Raw genomic sequence first — 11,854 nt, 5'->3', positions numbered from 1 at the left:
CTGCTCTTCTGCAGATGGAGCTGAATGGGCTTAGAAACCTGCTAGAACAGCCACCTGGGAACATGTCCAATTTAATCTGCAGGCAGAAATGTAGCTGAAACTGATCAAAAGATTTTATTAAAATCTGGGTTAATTGTGACTTGGGAGAATTTCTAACACAGACCAGAGTGTACTTTTGCTCTGTGGTGGTTTTTGTCTGGCCCTGACTTTCTTTGTGGAGTCAGATATCAACTGTGTGCACACCATGTGAGAATACCATTGGAAAGGACAGTTAGGAGCAGATCAGTGAAAACCAAGTGACAGTCCTGGATTCCACAACTTTACTATTCTTCTTTTTAGGTCATTAAAAAACAGCAAAAACAGAGGGATGAGCAACTGCAAAACAGAACACCTCATTGAGTAAGTCTTTTATATACTGACAGGAATCAAAGATGAGACCAATAAGTAACTGGTGGTAGAAAATAGGAGTAGAAAGATGTGGAAAGTTGGGGGGTTTTGGATTTTGGTTTTTTAAGTTTTTTTTTTGTTTTGTTTTTTTGCTATAGTTCTGTCAGCACAAATCTCAGCCCCTAGTCAACCCACTACTGGCATTGCTCATCAGTGCCTGCCATGACATCAGCACAGAAGACCTCACAGAAGATCCAGGCTGAGACCTGCAGCTGTTCAGCAGCTGTGCCTATTACCTGCTAAAATCTCCTGCAGGGCAGTGAGAGTGCCTGGCTGGTCTGGGAGACTGTGCCAGGAGGCTTGGCTGTAGCAGGGAATGATTTCTTCTGCCCTGGCAGCCACAAGCCTTTGGAAGCTGCCACACAGACGTGGCATTTCCAGATGACAGTCACCAGGCTCCTCCAGAGCTGGGAATGCCAGTATTCCTGTTGGGACTCCATAATGCCAGAGGGCCCTAAGAATGGAGAGAGACACAGTGAATGCAGGAAGCAATCCTGTGACCTGTCTTTTATCCAGCACCAGCCTTTCCTGACACACTCAAAATACTTAAAAATGAAAATTGCTGTAACACCCCTTGGTTCTCAAAAAGTCGACAGCCTGATGTGCCAGCCTTCACTCCCTTGTTCAGAAAGTCATGGGTAGAGCAAGTAGGCATTGCAAAATCTCAGGGACTCTTTTCCTCTCTCCTCATCTCTTTTTGAGGCAAGAAAGGAGACTTGGGCTCGTGCTTGGGTCCAGCAACCCATCTCAATGGGGTGATCAGACTGGATTTGGGTTGTGTTGCTGCTGGCCATGGTTTTCTCTGAGGAAAAAGGCAGCCAAAATTTGAGAGCAGGGGATGTTCTGGTGAATCATGAGCAAAACAAAACTTGCTGGTAGAAGAGGAAAATCAGCCTTGGTGGAAGAAAACCAGAGAAGGGCTTCCAGATTTCAAAGGCTGCAAATGAATCAGGTAAGCTTTAAGGCCGAATATTCAAATTCATGCTTTCTTTTTTTTTGACAACTCGTTTGTTTGTTTTGTGAAAAAGCATTCCTCTGAAATCCTGGAAGGGGTAGGACTTTGCCTATGAGTCACCTTTGATAGGAAACTTTTGAGCAATCCTTGGGCAAACCAAGTGAAAGCTGAAGTGCTCTCCGTGCCCCTGTCTGGCACCAGGTGGCACACGTGCTGCCGCTTGGAATTTAGGGCTTGGACAAACCGAAAGTGACAGCCAAAACACAAGGTAGCAATATCGAACTACAGCGGCTATGTACTAATGCCAACTTTACAAGGAAATTAAAATTGTATTTATTCTTGCTTGTTACCTGTAAAACACGGTAGAAATGTTTAACAGTGCCAGAAAATCTCACACAAAAATCACGAAAAAGTGCATGGTGATATATTTAGAACAGAAAACCACCATTTGTTTCTACCACTGCCAGAAGTAGTTTCATAGCATATAGAGTTATTTGAAGTTTTTAATCTTGAACACTAAATGTGCTTTGCCTACCCAAACCCCGGGGGTGAGTGGAGTTGTTGTTCAGCTAGTTTGGCACTTCTTAAGGATGTCCAGACTGTGCCATTCTGAGCTTTCAGACTCTGTGCTGGGAGGCTGGACCAAGCTGTCTAGAAGAATTTGTTTCTTCGTTCCAGAAAAGACCATGTCTCTGCTATAGACAAGGAATAAGCTCTGTGTTACCTGCTGTAAAACCTTGCTACTCATCGTTGAGGGTTGGCACCATGAAGTCGGGGTGAAATCTAGATTAATACGGAGGAAGAAGTGTTGTGATACCAAAGCCAGGAATTCCACGTTTATGGTAATGATGGTGCTCGCAGGGCTGCCAAGTAAAAGTGGATGTGTACCTCTCCTAGAGACACCCACCCCATTTCGAGCAGAGGGGACAGGGTTATGACCGCTGTGTGTGGTGGCGTACGAGGGCACTTTGTCACCTACCCACGACACAAGCTCTGTGTGTGCCTGAGGACTGTGCCACTGGCCGTGCTCACTCTGTGCTCAGCGTCCGCTAGATAGGACAGCGTGCGTGCGTGTGCCGAGAGCCGCTTTTTATGCTAAAGTGCCTGCCTGTGCCTGGGCACCCCTGTTGTGGCCGTGAGGATGTGAACAGGGACGCACCCCTGCCTGCACATCCGTGCAGGTGATGTCCCCACAGGGGAAAGTGCTGGGTCTCTCTCTCCAGGTGCAGGCGTATCTCTCGGGGTGCTGTCAGGGGGGCAGGGTGTTCCTGGGGACGGGGTGCTCCCGGGGGTGCGCGGTGCTCCCGAATGCAGGGTGTTCCTGGAGACGGGGTGCTCCCGGTGCAGGGTGTCCCTGGGTGAGGGGTGCTCCCGGGCGTGCGGGGCGTCCCAGGGCTGCAGGGTGCTCCCGGGGGTGCAGGGTGTCCCTGGGTGCGGAGTGCTCCCGGGGGTGCAGGGTGTCCCTGGGTGCGGGGTGTCCCTGGGTGCGGAGTGCTGTCGGGGGTGCGGGGTGTCCCGGAGGTGCGGAGTGCTCCCGGCTGCAGGGTGTCCCTGAGCTCAGGGTGCTCCCCGGGGTGCGGAGTGTCCCTAGGTGCGGGGTGTCCCTGGGTGCGGAGTGCTGCCGGGGGTGGGGTGTCCCTGGGTGCGGGGTGTCCCTTGGTGCGGGGTGTCCCTGGGTGCGGGGTGTCCCTGGGCGCAGGGTGCTCCCCGGGGTGTGCGGGGTGCGGCGCTCCCGGAGCCGCCCCGCCGGGGCAGCCCCTCCCCGCAGGCGGTCTTTCTCTTTCGCTCCTTCGGTCGCTCCCTCTCGCTCTCCCGGTCCGGGCGAGCGCGGCGGGGACGGCGGCGCTGGGCTGTGTCCCCATGGCGCTGGCGGCCGCCCGAGCGCGGACTCTGCGCGCCCTCAGCCTCCCGCGCCGCCCGGGCCGTGTCCCGGTGGCCGCCCGGAGCTGCTGCAGCCAGGCGGGGGCCCCTGGGGCGCTGCCGCCCGGCGGGTACCGGGCCTGGCAGGAGCGGGCGGCCCGCGACCCCGCCGGCTTCTGGGCGGACGTGGCGCGGGGGTGGCTGCGCTGGGACAGTCCCTTCCACACGGCCTGCCAGCCCGGCGAGACCGCTGGTTCCGCCCGCTGGTTCCTCGGCGGCCGCCTCAACGTCTCGGGTAAGGGGTCCCGGCCGCGCATCCCCCGCGCCCCGGCGCTGCCGCCGGGCTGGACGGGACGCGTCCCCGCAGGGCGAAGTTTCGCCGTCGCCCGTCTTTGGGGGTGAAAACGAGGATTTCGGTTGGGCGGCGCTGGGAGGAAACAAGCCAGGAATTGCGAAATTTTGGAAGCGGGGAGAAAATCCGATGCCGGGATAACCCTGGCTAAGCCTCTTGCGGGCGGCCGCCCTTCGACCTGCGGAGATCGGCCCCGGGATGGGATGCCCAGTTTGGGCTCTGCCGGGGGCTGCCCGGCCCCATGGTGGCTCAGGATGATCCACAGGTGGGGTAGAGTCCCAAGCTGCCATAAAAGGGATTTTTTTCCCCCTTTAAACGAGGATCTTGATGTTTTCTTCGAATTTCACCACTCAACATGAAGCAAGAGTAAAATTTTCAGTGGATGCCCTGATTGTCTTTGAGTTCTGTCCATGCCATGTCTGCCCTGAAGGTTCTTGTGTGCTGCGGCTGTGCTTCCTCCGGTGGGAGTGAGCCCCAGCCCCATCCAGGGTACCACGCAGTGGTGATGTCTTTGGACATTTCTGACCTTCATTTGCCGTTCCTCGGGGAGGGCACCGGTTCAGTAGTGCAGTAACTGTAACATCTCTGGCCATTTTTTTTTTGACAGCCAAAAGAGGAAACCCTCCTCAGGTCTTCCCGAGAGCATTAGAGAGTGTCCTCCCAGGGGATGATGCCCAGCCGTGGATCCCAAGCTTATGGAGATGTGTGTACAGCCCTTTGCCCAGCACCCAGCAATCAGAGGATTTTAACCAGAATTTTGTTGTCATTAATTCCTGTTGAAAGGAAGATCTTGTCTGAGCACAGCCTATCACGGATCTATTTTTTTCCTCTGTAGAGTGGGATCAACACTTTCTTCTGGATCCCGTGTCAGATATTTGATATCTAGATATTGCTTGGCCTTGGATCTGATTCCTCAGCAGAGAGAAAATGCCACTTAGTTTTTTTTGCATTCATAAAAGGAAATCATAGGCCTTTGAAACAAATGCACATAATTAAACAGGTTTGCTGTTGCTGGTTTTGTTTTCAAGCGTGATGAAGGCAGTGTGGGGGACAAAGGAAGTGGGATTTTTTCAGTACTTTGCCACAGCCAAGTGGCTGTTCTTCTGTTAGGAGACTGATTTTGTCCTTTCCCCTCTTGATTTGAACACTGTGCAGAAACATGGCAACAGTTCAGGTCCTTGATCCAGAACATCCTGTGTGCATATCTCCCAGCACAGCTGAACCATGAGCAGCCGAGTCATCTGATGCTCTTTGCTTGGGGGCCCTTGCAGTAGGATTTTGGGGACCTGTGAGCTTCAGGGCTTTTGGATTTCTTGCACTGTAACTCCTGGCCAGGAGAATAACCTGGCAAACTACTGCATTTCCCACCAGGACACATTCTCAGGAGCTTGTCCTACTGAGATTAATTGTTTCTGAGCAGTCAAGGAAGCAAGAAAATGTATGGAGAAACCACTGGGGTGTAGTAGTAAGGGGAAGGTCACTAAATTCTTGTAAAATGAGCAAAAGGCTCATGTAAGCCTAAGATCAGGAAGGAAATAATAGCACTTGGCTCTGGTTCACCTGCTGGTTCTCACTGAACACAGAGCTAAATCTCCCACTTGGCTCAGCCAGGGCTTTCTGCAGCAGAAATTCCCTCTGAAGGCCCGTGTGGCTGCTCATGAGTAAGAAAAGTTGTTTGGGCAATGAATGCCATTTTGTGATTCAGTGTAGCATGGCACATTATGTGAGGGTGTAGCTGTGAGGAGCTTGGAGGTGGGAGTTGCTGCTTGTGGTGGACCAAGCCACAGCGATGAGCACAGGTGGAGGAAACCAGTGTATAACTGCTTAAAAAATTCCCCACTAGAGCTTTTGTCCTCTTGTATCTTATTAGGATGGCTTAAGAAATGGCTTTGTCTTATTTTTATAGTGCTGCTGCAGGGTTTTGCATTAAAAATAAAAGACTAAACAGCTGAAGAATGCTTTTTCAAATTTTTGAGACTAATACTTGGTCTTGGAATGAAATGTGTTAAATTCTGAGGAATTTCTTTCTCTATGCACCTTTAGGGGTTCATTCCCACCCCATGTGGTGGTGTGATGGTGTGATCACAGAACAGCCAAAGCTACTACAGCACACAGCTTTTTAATATTTATCTAGAAAAATGAAATCCTTTCCCATCAGTATTAATATTTCCAGGAAATATGACCTGAAATCCAGCAATTTTAAAAAAGGTTTTCTCTGAGTTATACAGAAGTGTCCCCGACAGTTGCCTGTTGAAATAAAGTAACTGCCTTTGAAAGATTACAATGCAATGAGTAAGTGTCATATAAGCTTGGAATTAATATTTAGGAAGGATGTTCTCAAATTATCAGGCAAGTTGCTACTGGACCTGCAGGCAGGTTTCTTTTGTGGATTCTGTAAGTTTCTTCAGGTTGGGTGCTCTCCCTAAGTCCTCCATTTCAAGTTACTGAGGGGGAGAGATGCACCTTTAAAAGGGAATTTTATACCTTTAAATTTTAGGAGGTGGAATACTCAGCATGAGACACATTAATCTTTCCCATGGGTCTGAAAATTTGTAGATGTCTGAACTTTGAGTTTACCATAGATCCTACAGTTTTAGACATTTTCAGTTAGCTGAGGTTCAGCTCTTTGTTATATCCTGGAATAAAAATGTTTCACATGAGCTTTAATTAGAGAATCCAAATGGTGCAGTGCTAAATATGCCAGCTGGGGAAGGCTGTCCGAGTTCTGTAGTGGAATGCTGCTCTGGGGAGCAAAAACATCAAAAGGGTGTCTTGCCTTTGTGCTGCTGGGGGCAGGGGAAGGATTTGGGCTGGCTTAAGTTTAGCCAGTGGAGCTAAATGGCTGAATAGAGCCATGAATTCAGCCCATATCTGAATTTGCCATGGCCTCTCATGGGCATCCATCTCTAAGGCCACTGTGCCAGTTAAGAATTTCTTGAGTAGCTTTACTGGAGCTGCAGATATTCTCAGTTCTTCTGTTATACGTTAGTGTGTCTAACAACCCAAAAACTGATGTTTTGTCTTGCACTTTCTTGCTGTTGCACTTGACCAAGCTAGGTTTACAAAGCACCTTTTGTGTGTTCAGGCTTTGTTTAAACCTTTGGGTTTTTTTACAGTAAATTGCTTGGATCAGCACGTCGAAAAGTCTCCAAACAGAGTGGCTCTGATTTGGGAGAGAGATGAACCTGGCACTGCAGTGCATGTCACATACAGGTATGGCACCTTCTCACTATGCCTGGCAGTGTGGGGGACACAGGAAATGGGATTTTTTTCACCTGACAGTTTCCTTTTTGCTTGCTGGAGATACACATGGGAAAATTTCTGTGAGTAGCTTCTGGTTTCAGCAGAGTAGAAAACGTCTTGGTGCAAACATCTTGAGTTGATGGTCAACAGCTTGATACTGAACCCTACCTGGAGGGTATTTTAAGCTCTCCATGTTTCTCTTTCCCACCCTCAGTGCAGTTTAGAGCAACCCTGAGACTGCTCTGAGGGACACTGACTTGTAATTGATGCTATAGATTGCAGGGTTTGTTAGAATATGGCAGGTTTAAGCATATTCCTTTTCTCCTTGCTATGTGCCTTCATTTAGGAGACAGCCTTGCCTTTTACATCATCTCTAGTGAGATCTAAATGTTTCCCAGACTTGCACGTTCCTCACTGCATGTTTTAGGGAGCCAAATATTTGAGCTGCTGAATCTCAGGGAGCCAGATGTTCTGCTGGATCAGAAAGCAGAGGATATGAAGAATGTCCCTAGCATCAGGCCTTTACAGAATGTTTTCTGGAACTTGTTGGGATTCCTAGAGCTCCTTGGGTCTGAATAGGTTCTAGTGGTCTGATTCATCTCCAGAATTTATGAAAGCTCCTGGAAACGTTATTCATTTGAGTGAGGAAAGTGGTCAGCAGGGAGGAGTGGGTGTAAAAATAACTTTGAGAGGTTAGTGCTCCATGCAACAGAAATAAACACTGTCTGATACAAATCTGTGAAAGGAGTGCATTGGTTTTAATCTTGATATTGTTATTTGGCAGGGTGTTTAGGCCTGTTATGATATAAATGTGTTGTAATGAGCTGGGTGCTTTTGCATTTTGCCATTCTTGTGGTAAACACGGAGATGGAGCCTAAGGTTTCTCCCGGAGTTTATGTAAGGTATGTTTTTCTTCCAGGTTTGTGCACTTTTACCTCTCTCTTTGTGCCTCAGGCACGAACACTAGGGGTAAGGAAGAGGTGACAATTGTGCTCAGATCAACCTGATCAGAGAAGCAGCCCAACAAACAGCACAGCCTAATTCAAGGCAACCCTAACCTCCCCCTCAGGCTGCTGCTTGAAATGTACTGAGCTGCTGCAGACACTCGAACATCTTATCTGCAATCTCTGGAGATAAGGGACAGCTTTTCTGAACAGCAGCAGGACTGGTGTTTTTTCCTGGCCATGCCCAAGTGCATTTGGAAGAAAGTATATTTTCAGCCTGTGGAAATGTGATTGCTGTGACATGAAGACAAGTAACCCGTATCTGAAAACTGACCCTTCTTTGTGCAGCCTTACAGAGATACATAACTGGTACCAGAAAGGAGAAAGATGTATTGGCAATCTCTATTTTCCAACTTCTGCCTCTATTTGAGAGCCATGTTTCTGTTTCTGCCTGATACTCTGGGTCAGATGTGACTGCATTTGAGTTTCTCAAGAGACTTTGGTCCTACCACGTGGTGAAACAGGTCACTTGGTTCTCTGCTTATCTCATTAAGGCAGGAATAGCTTTGTTGAAAACAGCAGTACTCTATGAGTATTTTACCTTTTCTATGGTCTTGGCTGCATTTTTACAGGTTTTTAATGGGTTGGGAAGCTTTTCCCACAGTGTGTTGGCATTGACTTCCCTTTGAGACAGAGCTTAGTTGAAAACCTTTTGCAGTAGTGCCTTATTTGAGCTAGAAATTTTGTGAAGGAAAGCCTATCAGAGAAGGAAGTGGCCCAGGAGCTGGGGTGCTGGTAGTCCTTGGTGAGCCTTCTGCAGCACATCAGCCTCAGCATAAAGGGGGAATGAAAGGGATGCTGGATATGTCTTGGCAGAAGAGAGATTCCCCTTTCCTTAGGATCTGGATGTCCTGTTAATGGCACAGCAGCCTTAGATTGAGGATTTAGCACTCTAGGAAAACAAAGACTTTAATTTGGGCACTGCCTTATGGACCAGCTTTGAGTAAGGTCGTGGATTCAGCTCGGAGAGAGCTGTCCAGGGCTTATGTGCAGCATACTGCAAGGCACCGGTTTTCTGCATTATCTCCTTTGCAAAGCTTGCTGCTGTGAGCTGCTTCTCCTCAGAGATAAGCCCTGGGCAACACAAGGAAAGATGCAGCTGCTGGCCTGGTCCTCTGCCTTCTCCTCTGGGAAGTTGTCAGGGACAAGAAAACAGCTGAGTGCTGGCCTTGTTCCCATCACAGCCTGCAAAGGAAGAAGGTGGATGTGCAGGAAAAGGGCTGGAACAGGCTTTCTCCTCCCTGAGGAAGGGGAAAACCTTCATCAGTGGGATGTCCTCCATGCACTGGCAGGAAACACAGCTGCACTGGAAAGTGCTGTCCCAGCTAGCGCATCCTTGGCAGAAATAAAAGCCTCACTTTGCCTCCACTGTGGGCAAAAGCTGGTGGGCTGTGCTGTCAGTCAGCCCACATCCCTGTGCACACTTGTCAGCAAGGTGGGTTGTATTTGTGCAGCAGAGTTCAAGTGCTGTGTGCTAGGGAAGGAATCCAAACATCTGCTGGTGGGCAAAGATGCCCAAAGCCATGGGTGAAACATTTCACTTTTGCACCAGGAGATGATAGCTGCCCTTACAAGCTCAGTTGTGATGATCTTCTATTGCTGAGTTTTGTCCTGTCTCTCTAGCTGATGCAAGGAAACATCAAGAAAAGGAAACATCAAATGTCAAGAAAAAAAATGTTCATTGGCCATTTTTGATTTTCTTCCCTGTGGGTTTCATTTCTACCAAGTAGAAATTTATCTCAGTTTCAAATCATCTCTGGTTTTGAATGAGAAGGCAAGAGACTTGGTTTTTTACTGCTTTGTAACAACAGGGAGTACAAACCTCTTGGGCTTTGGTGGCTGCAGTCAGCAAAGTGGGGACAGGTCATGCAAATCCGTTATCAAGAGGCTCTCTGGCTCTCCAGAGGCTAAGCCACCAAAAGCTCATTGGTAGGGCAGTGGCTTAGCAGCACTGTGGTGCTGTGAGCTGACAGCTGAATTTATTGTCAGAAGAGTCCAACCAGACCAGGAGTGTTTTATCCTGCTCTGTGGATGTTGTCAGGGCTCAGGGCCTTTGAAACCTTGCAGAGGAATTGCCCAGTGCATTGCTGGGCCTGGATTTTTAAAGTACTGTGCCTTTTAAAAGCAGGTGGAGTTGGTGGCCAGAGCTGTTGGGTTGCTGCCTCTGTAAGTTCAATGACAGGAGGTGTTGGAGACAGCAGCTAAAGTTAGCCAGCCTTCCCCCTGTCTGACATGGAGTTATTTATTCTCTTTGGTGTTCCCTGGTTTACCATGGTCTCTACAGTTTATCCACCTGTGACCCAGTGGATCTGCAAAATCCCATGGCTGTTGTCAATGGGAGCTGTGGGAAGTGGGCAGCAGAATGCATTAGCTAAGCTGTTTTTCAGAAGGGTTGCAGGTCTCAAAAGAAGGGTGATCACTTTGGTGCAGAAAATGTTGCTGCCAGAGGGAAAGTTCAAAATGCAAAATACAAAGTAGAGAGAGAGGAAAGCTAAAGGACCAGAAATCAGGGTCCTAGGTAGGTGGGAGAGAACTGGTTCGACATCTTCATGAGCAACATGACAGCTATGCCTTTAAAAATGGATTCCTCAGCCTGAGCTAAAGTAGATGAAATTGTATTAGAGATCACAGTGAAGACTGTAGCTGGAAACCATGATGGTTCTTGCCATTGGCAGCAAAACTCTTTTCCAGAGCTGTCTTTGTAAGTTGAGGTTGCAAGTAAATCTTGCTCAGGCTTGCAGCTTTCCCCATGCAAGACAGCTCATGGATTTTTCATTTTGTCACCTGAAACAGGTTACAAGGGGTTTCCCTTGCCTTGGGTTCAGGATGTCTGCAGGAAGGCTGGGCAGTTGTTCTCTGGAGCAAAACTCTTTTCCAGAGCTGCCTTTGTAAGTTGAGGTTGCAAGTAAATCTTGCTCAGGCTTGCAGCTTTCCCCATGCAAGACAGCTCATGGATTTTTCATTTTGTCACCTGAAACAGGTTACAAGGGGTTTCCCTTGCCTTGGGTTCAGGATGTCTGCAGGAAGGCTGGGCAGTTCTCTGATGCCCAGTTTGGACACTTGACACTTGAATTTTCAAACAGTTTCAGCTTAATTCAAACCATGGTTCCAGGATATAAACTGATTGCTGCAAGAAATAGTCAACCCAGCTTTTGTGCCATGATAGCAGAGAACATGGCTCGGGCTAAGGCTCTAAACCAGGTACTGTCAAAGCCTGTATATGGCATTGAATGTATTAAGAAAAAGTCTAGAATCATTTTGCAAAAGGCTGCTTCCCAAAGAAGGTATTGCTGCAATTTTCTTTTTAATGTAAAAGGAACTGGCTTCCTTTGTTTTAGAAAGCTCTACGCTCTCTTACTGTGGCAAAAGGTAACATCAGACTTACTGGAAGGCTGTTTGTGCAAAGCATCCCTGAAGTGCGTCAGAGAAGTGCCACGTGGCGCTGATGGCTTTTACAGAAGTTGTTCCAGACACTGCACTGAGCAGTGGGCTCTGGAAGCTGTATCTGGGGAGGGATCTGGGAGAAATATGGTCTGTCAGTTCCTGAACAGAGATGTAAGGACAGGGAGAGGAGTGCTGTCTGTTAGATTAAACAGAAGGACTGGCCTGAGCAGTGATATGCTGGCTCTGTTGGAGGGCCAGTCTTGTAGGTCTTGTGCTTAGGAGTGATGCTGTGGTCGCTGAGGAGATGCCTGCATAGTGAGTGATGAGTCTGGAATACAGCAGGCTCAAAGCCTTATCTATGGACAAAATGGAAGCACATGTTATAGAGAGAGACACAAGAGTTAATTATTAGTTTTAGCCCTTAACACTCTAATCTTCTTACTCAAATCCTAAATCATACAGAAAGAAATAGGTCCTGTTGGTTACCACTGATACCCACATTTGTCCAGCAGCAGGTGAACATGTCTCTTGCTGGTCCTTTGTGTTCACTAATGCCTCTGCCATCTTCCTGGCTTGCTTTGTTCTAAATGCACAGGCTGGATCTCTTGC

The 11,854-nt window shown here is 48.4% G+C and overlaps 1 protein-coding gene across 1 annotated transcript in view; it reads left to right on the top strand.

Annotated features, from left to right (window-relative positions):
• The first annotated feature begins 3,176 nt into the window (after window positions 1-3,176).
• Window positions 3,177-11,854, top strand: part of ACSS1 (acyl-CoA synthetase short chain family member 1) — a 31,361-nt gene continuing 22,683 nt past the window's right edge. Inside the window, exons 1-2 of the mRNA XM_041468127.1 lie at window positions 3,177-3,557; window positions 6,731-6,827. Of these exons, the coding sequence (XP_041324061.1) occupies window positions 3,263-3,557; window positions 6,731-6,827 (392 nt within the window). The 5' untranslated portion in view covers window positions 3,177-3,262. The remainder of the gene's footprint in view (window positions 3,558-6,730; window positions 6,828-11,854) is intronic.

This window comes from Pyrgilauda ruficollis, unplaced genomic scaffold (genome assembly GCF_017590135.1).
Source record: "Pyrgilauda ruficollis isolate IOZ18807 unplaced genomic scaffold, ASM1759013v1 scaffold211, whole genome shotgun sequence".
Classification (NCBI taxonomy): domain Eukaryota; kingdom Metazoa; phylum Chordata; class Aves; order Passeriformes; family Passeridae; genus Pyrgilauda; species Pyrgilauda ruficollis.
The sequence above is the reverse complement of the archived record's forward strand: the minus strand, read 5'-3'. Positions and strand labels throughout refer to the sequence as shown.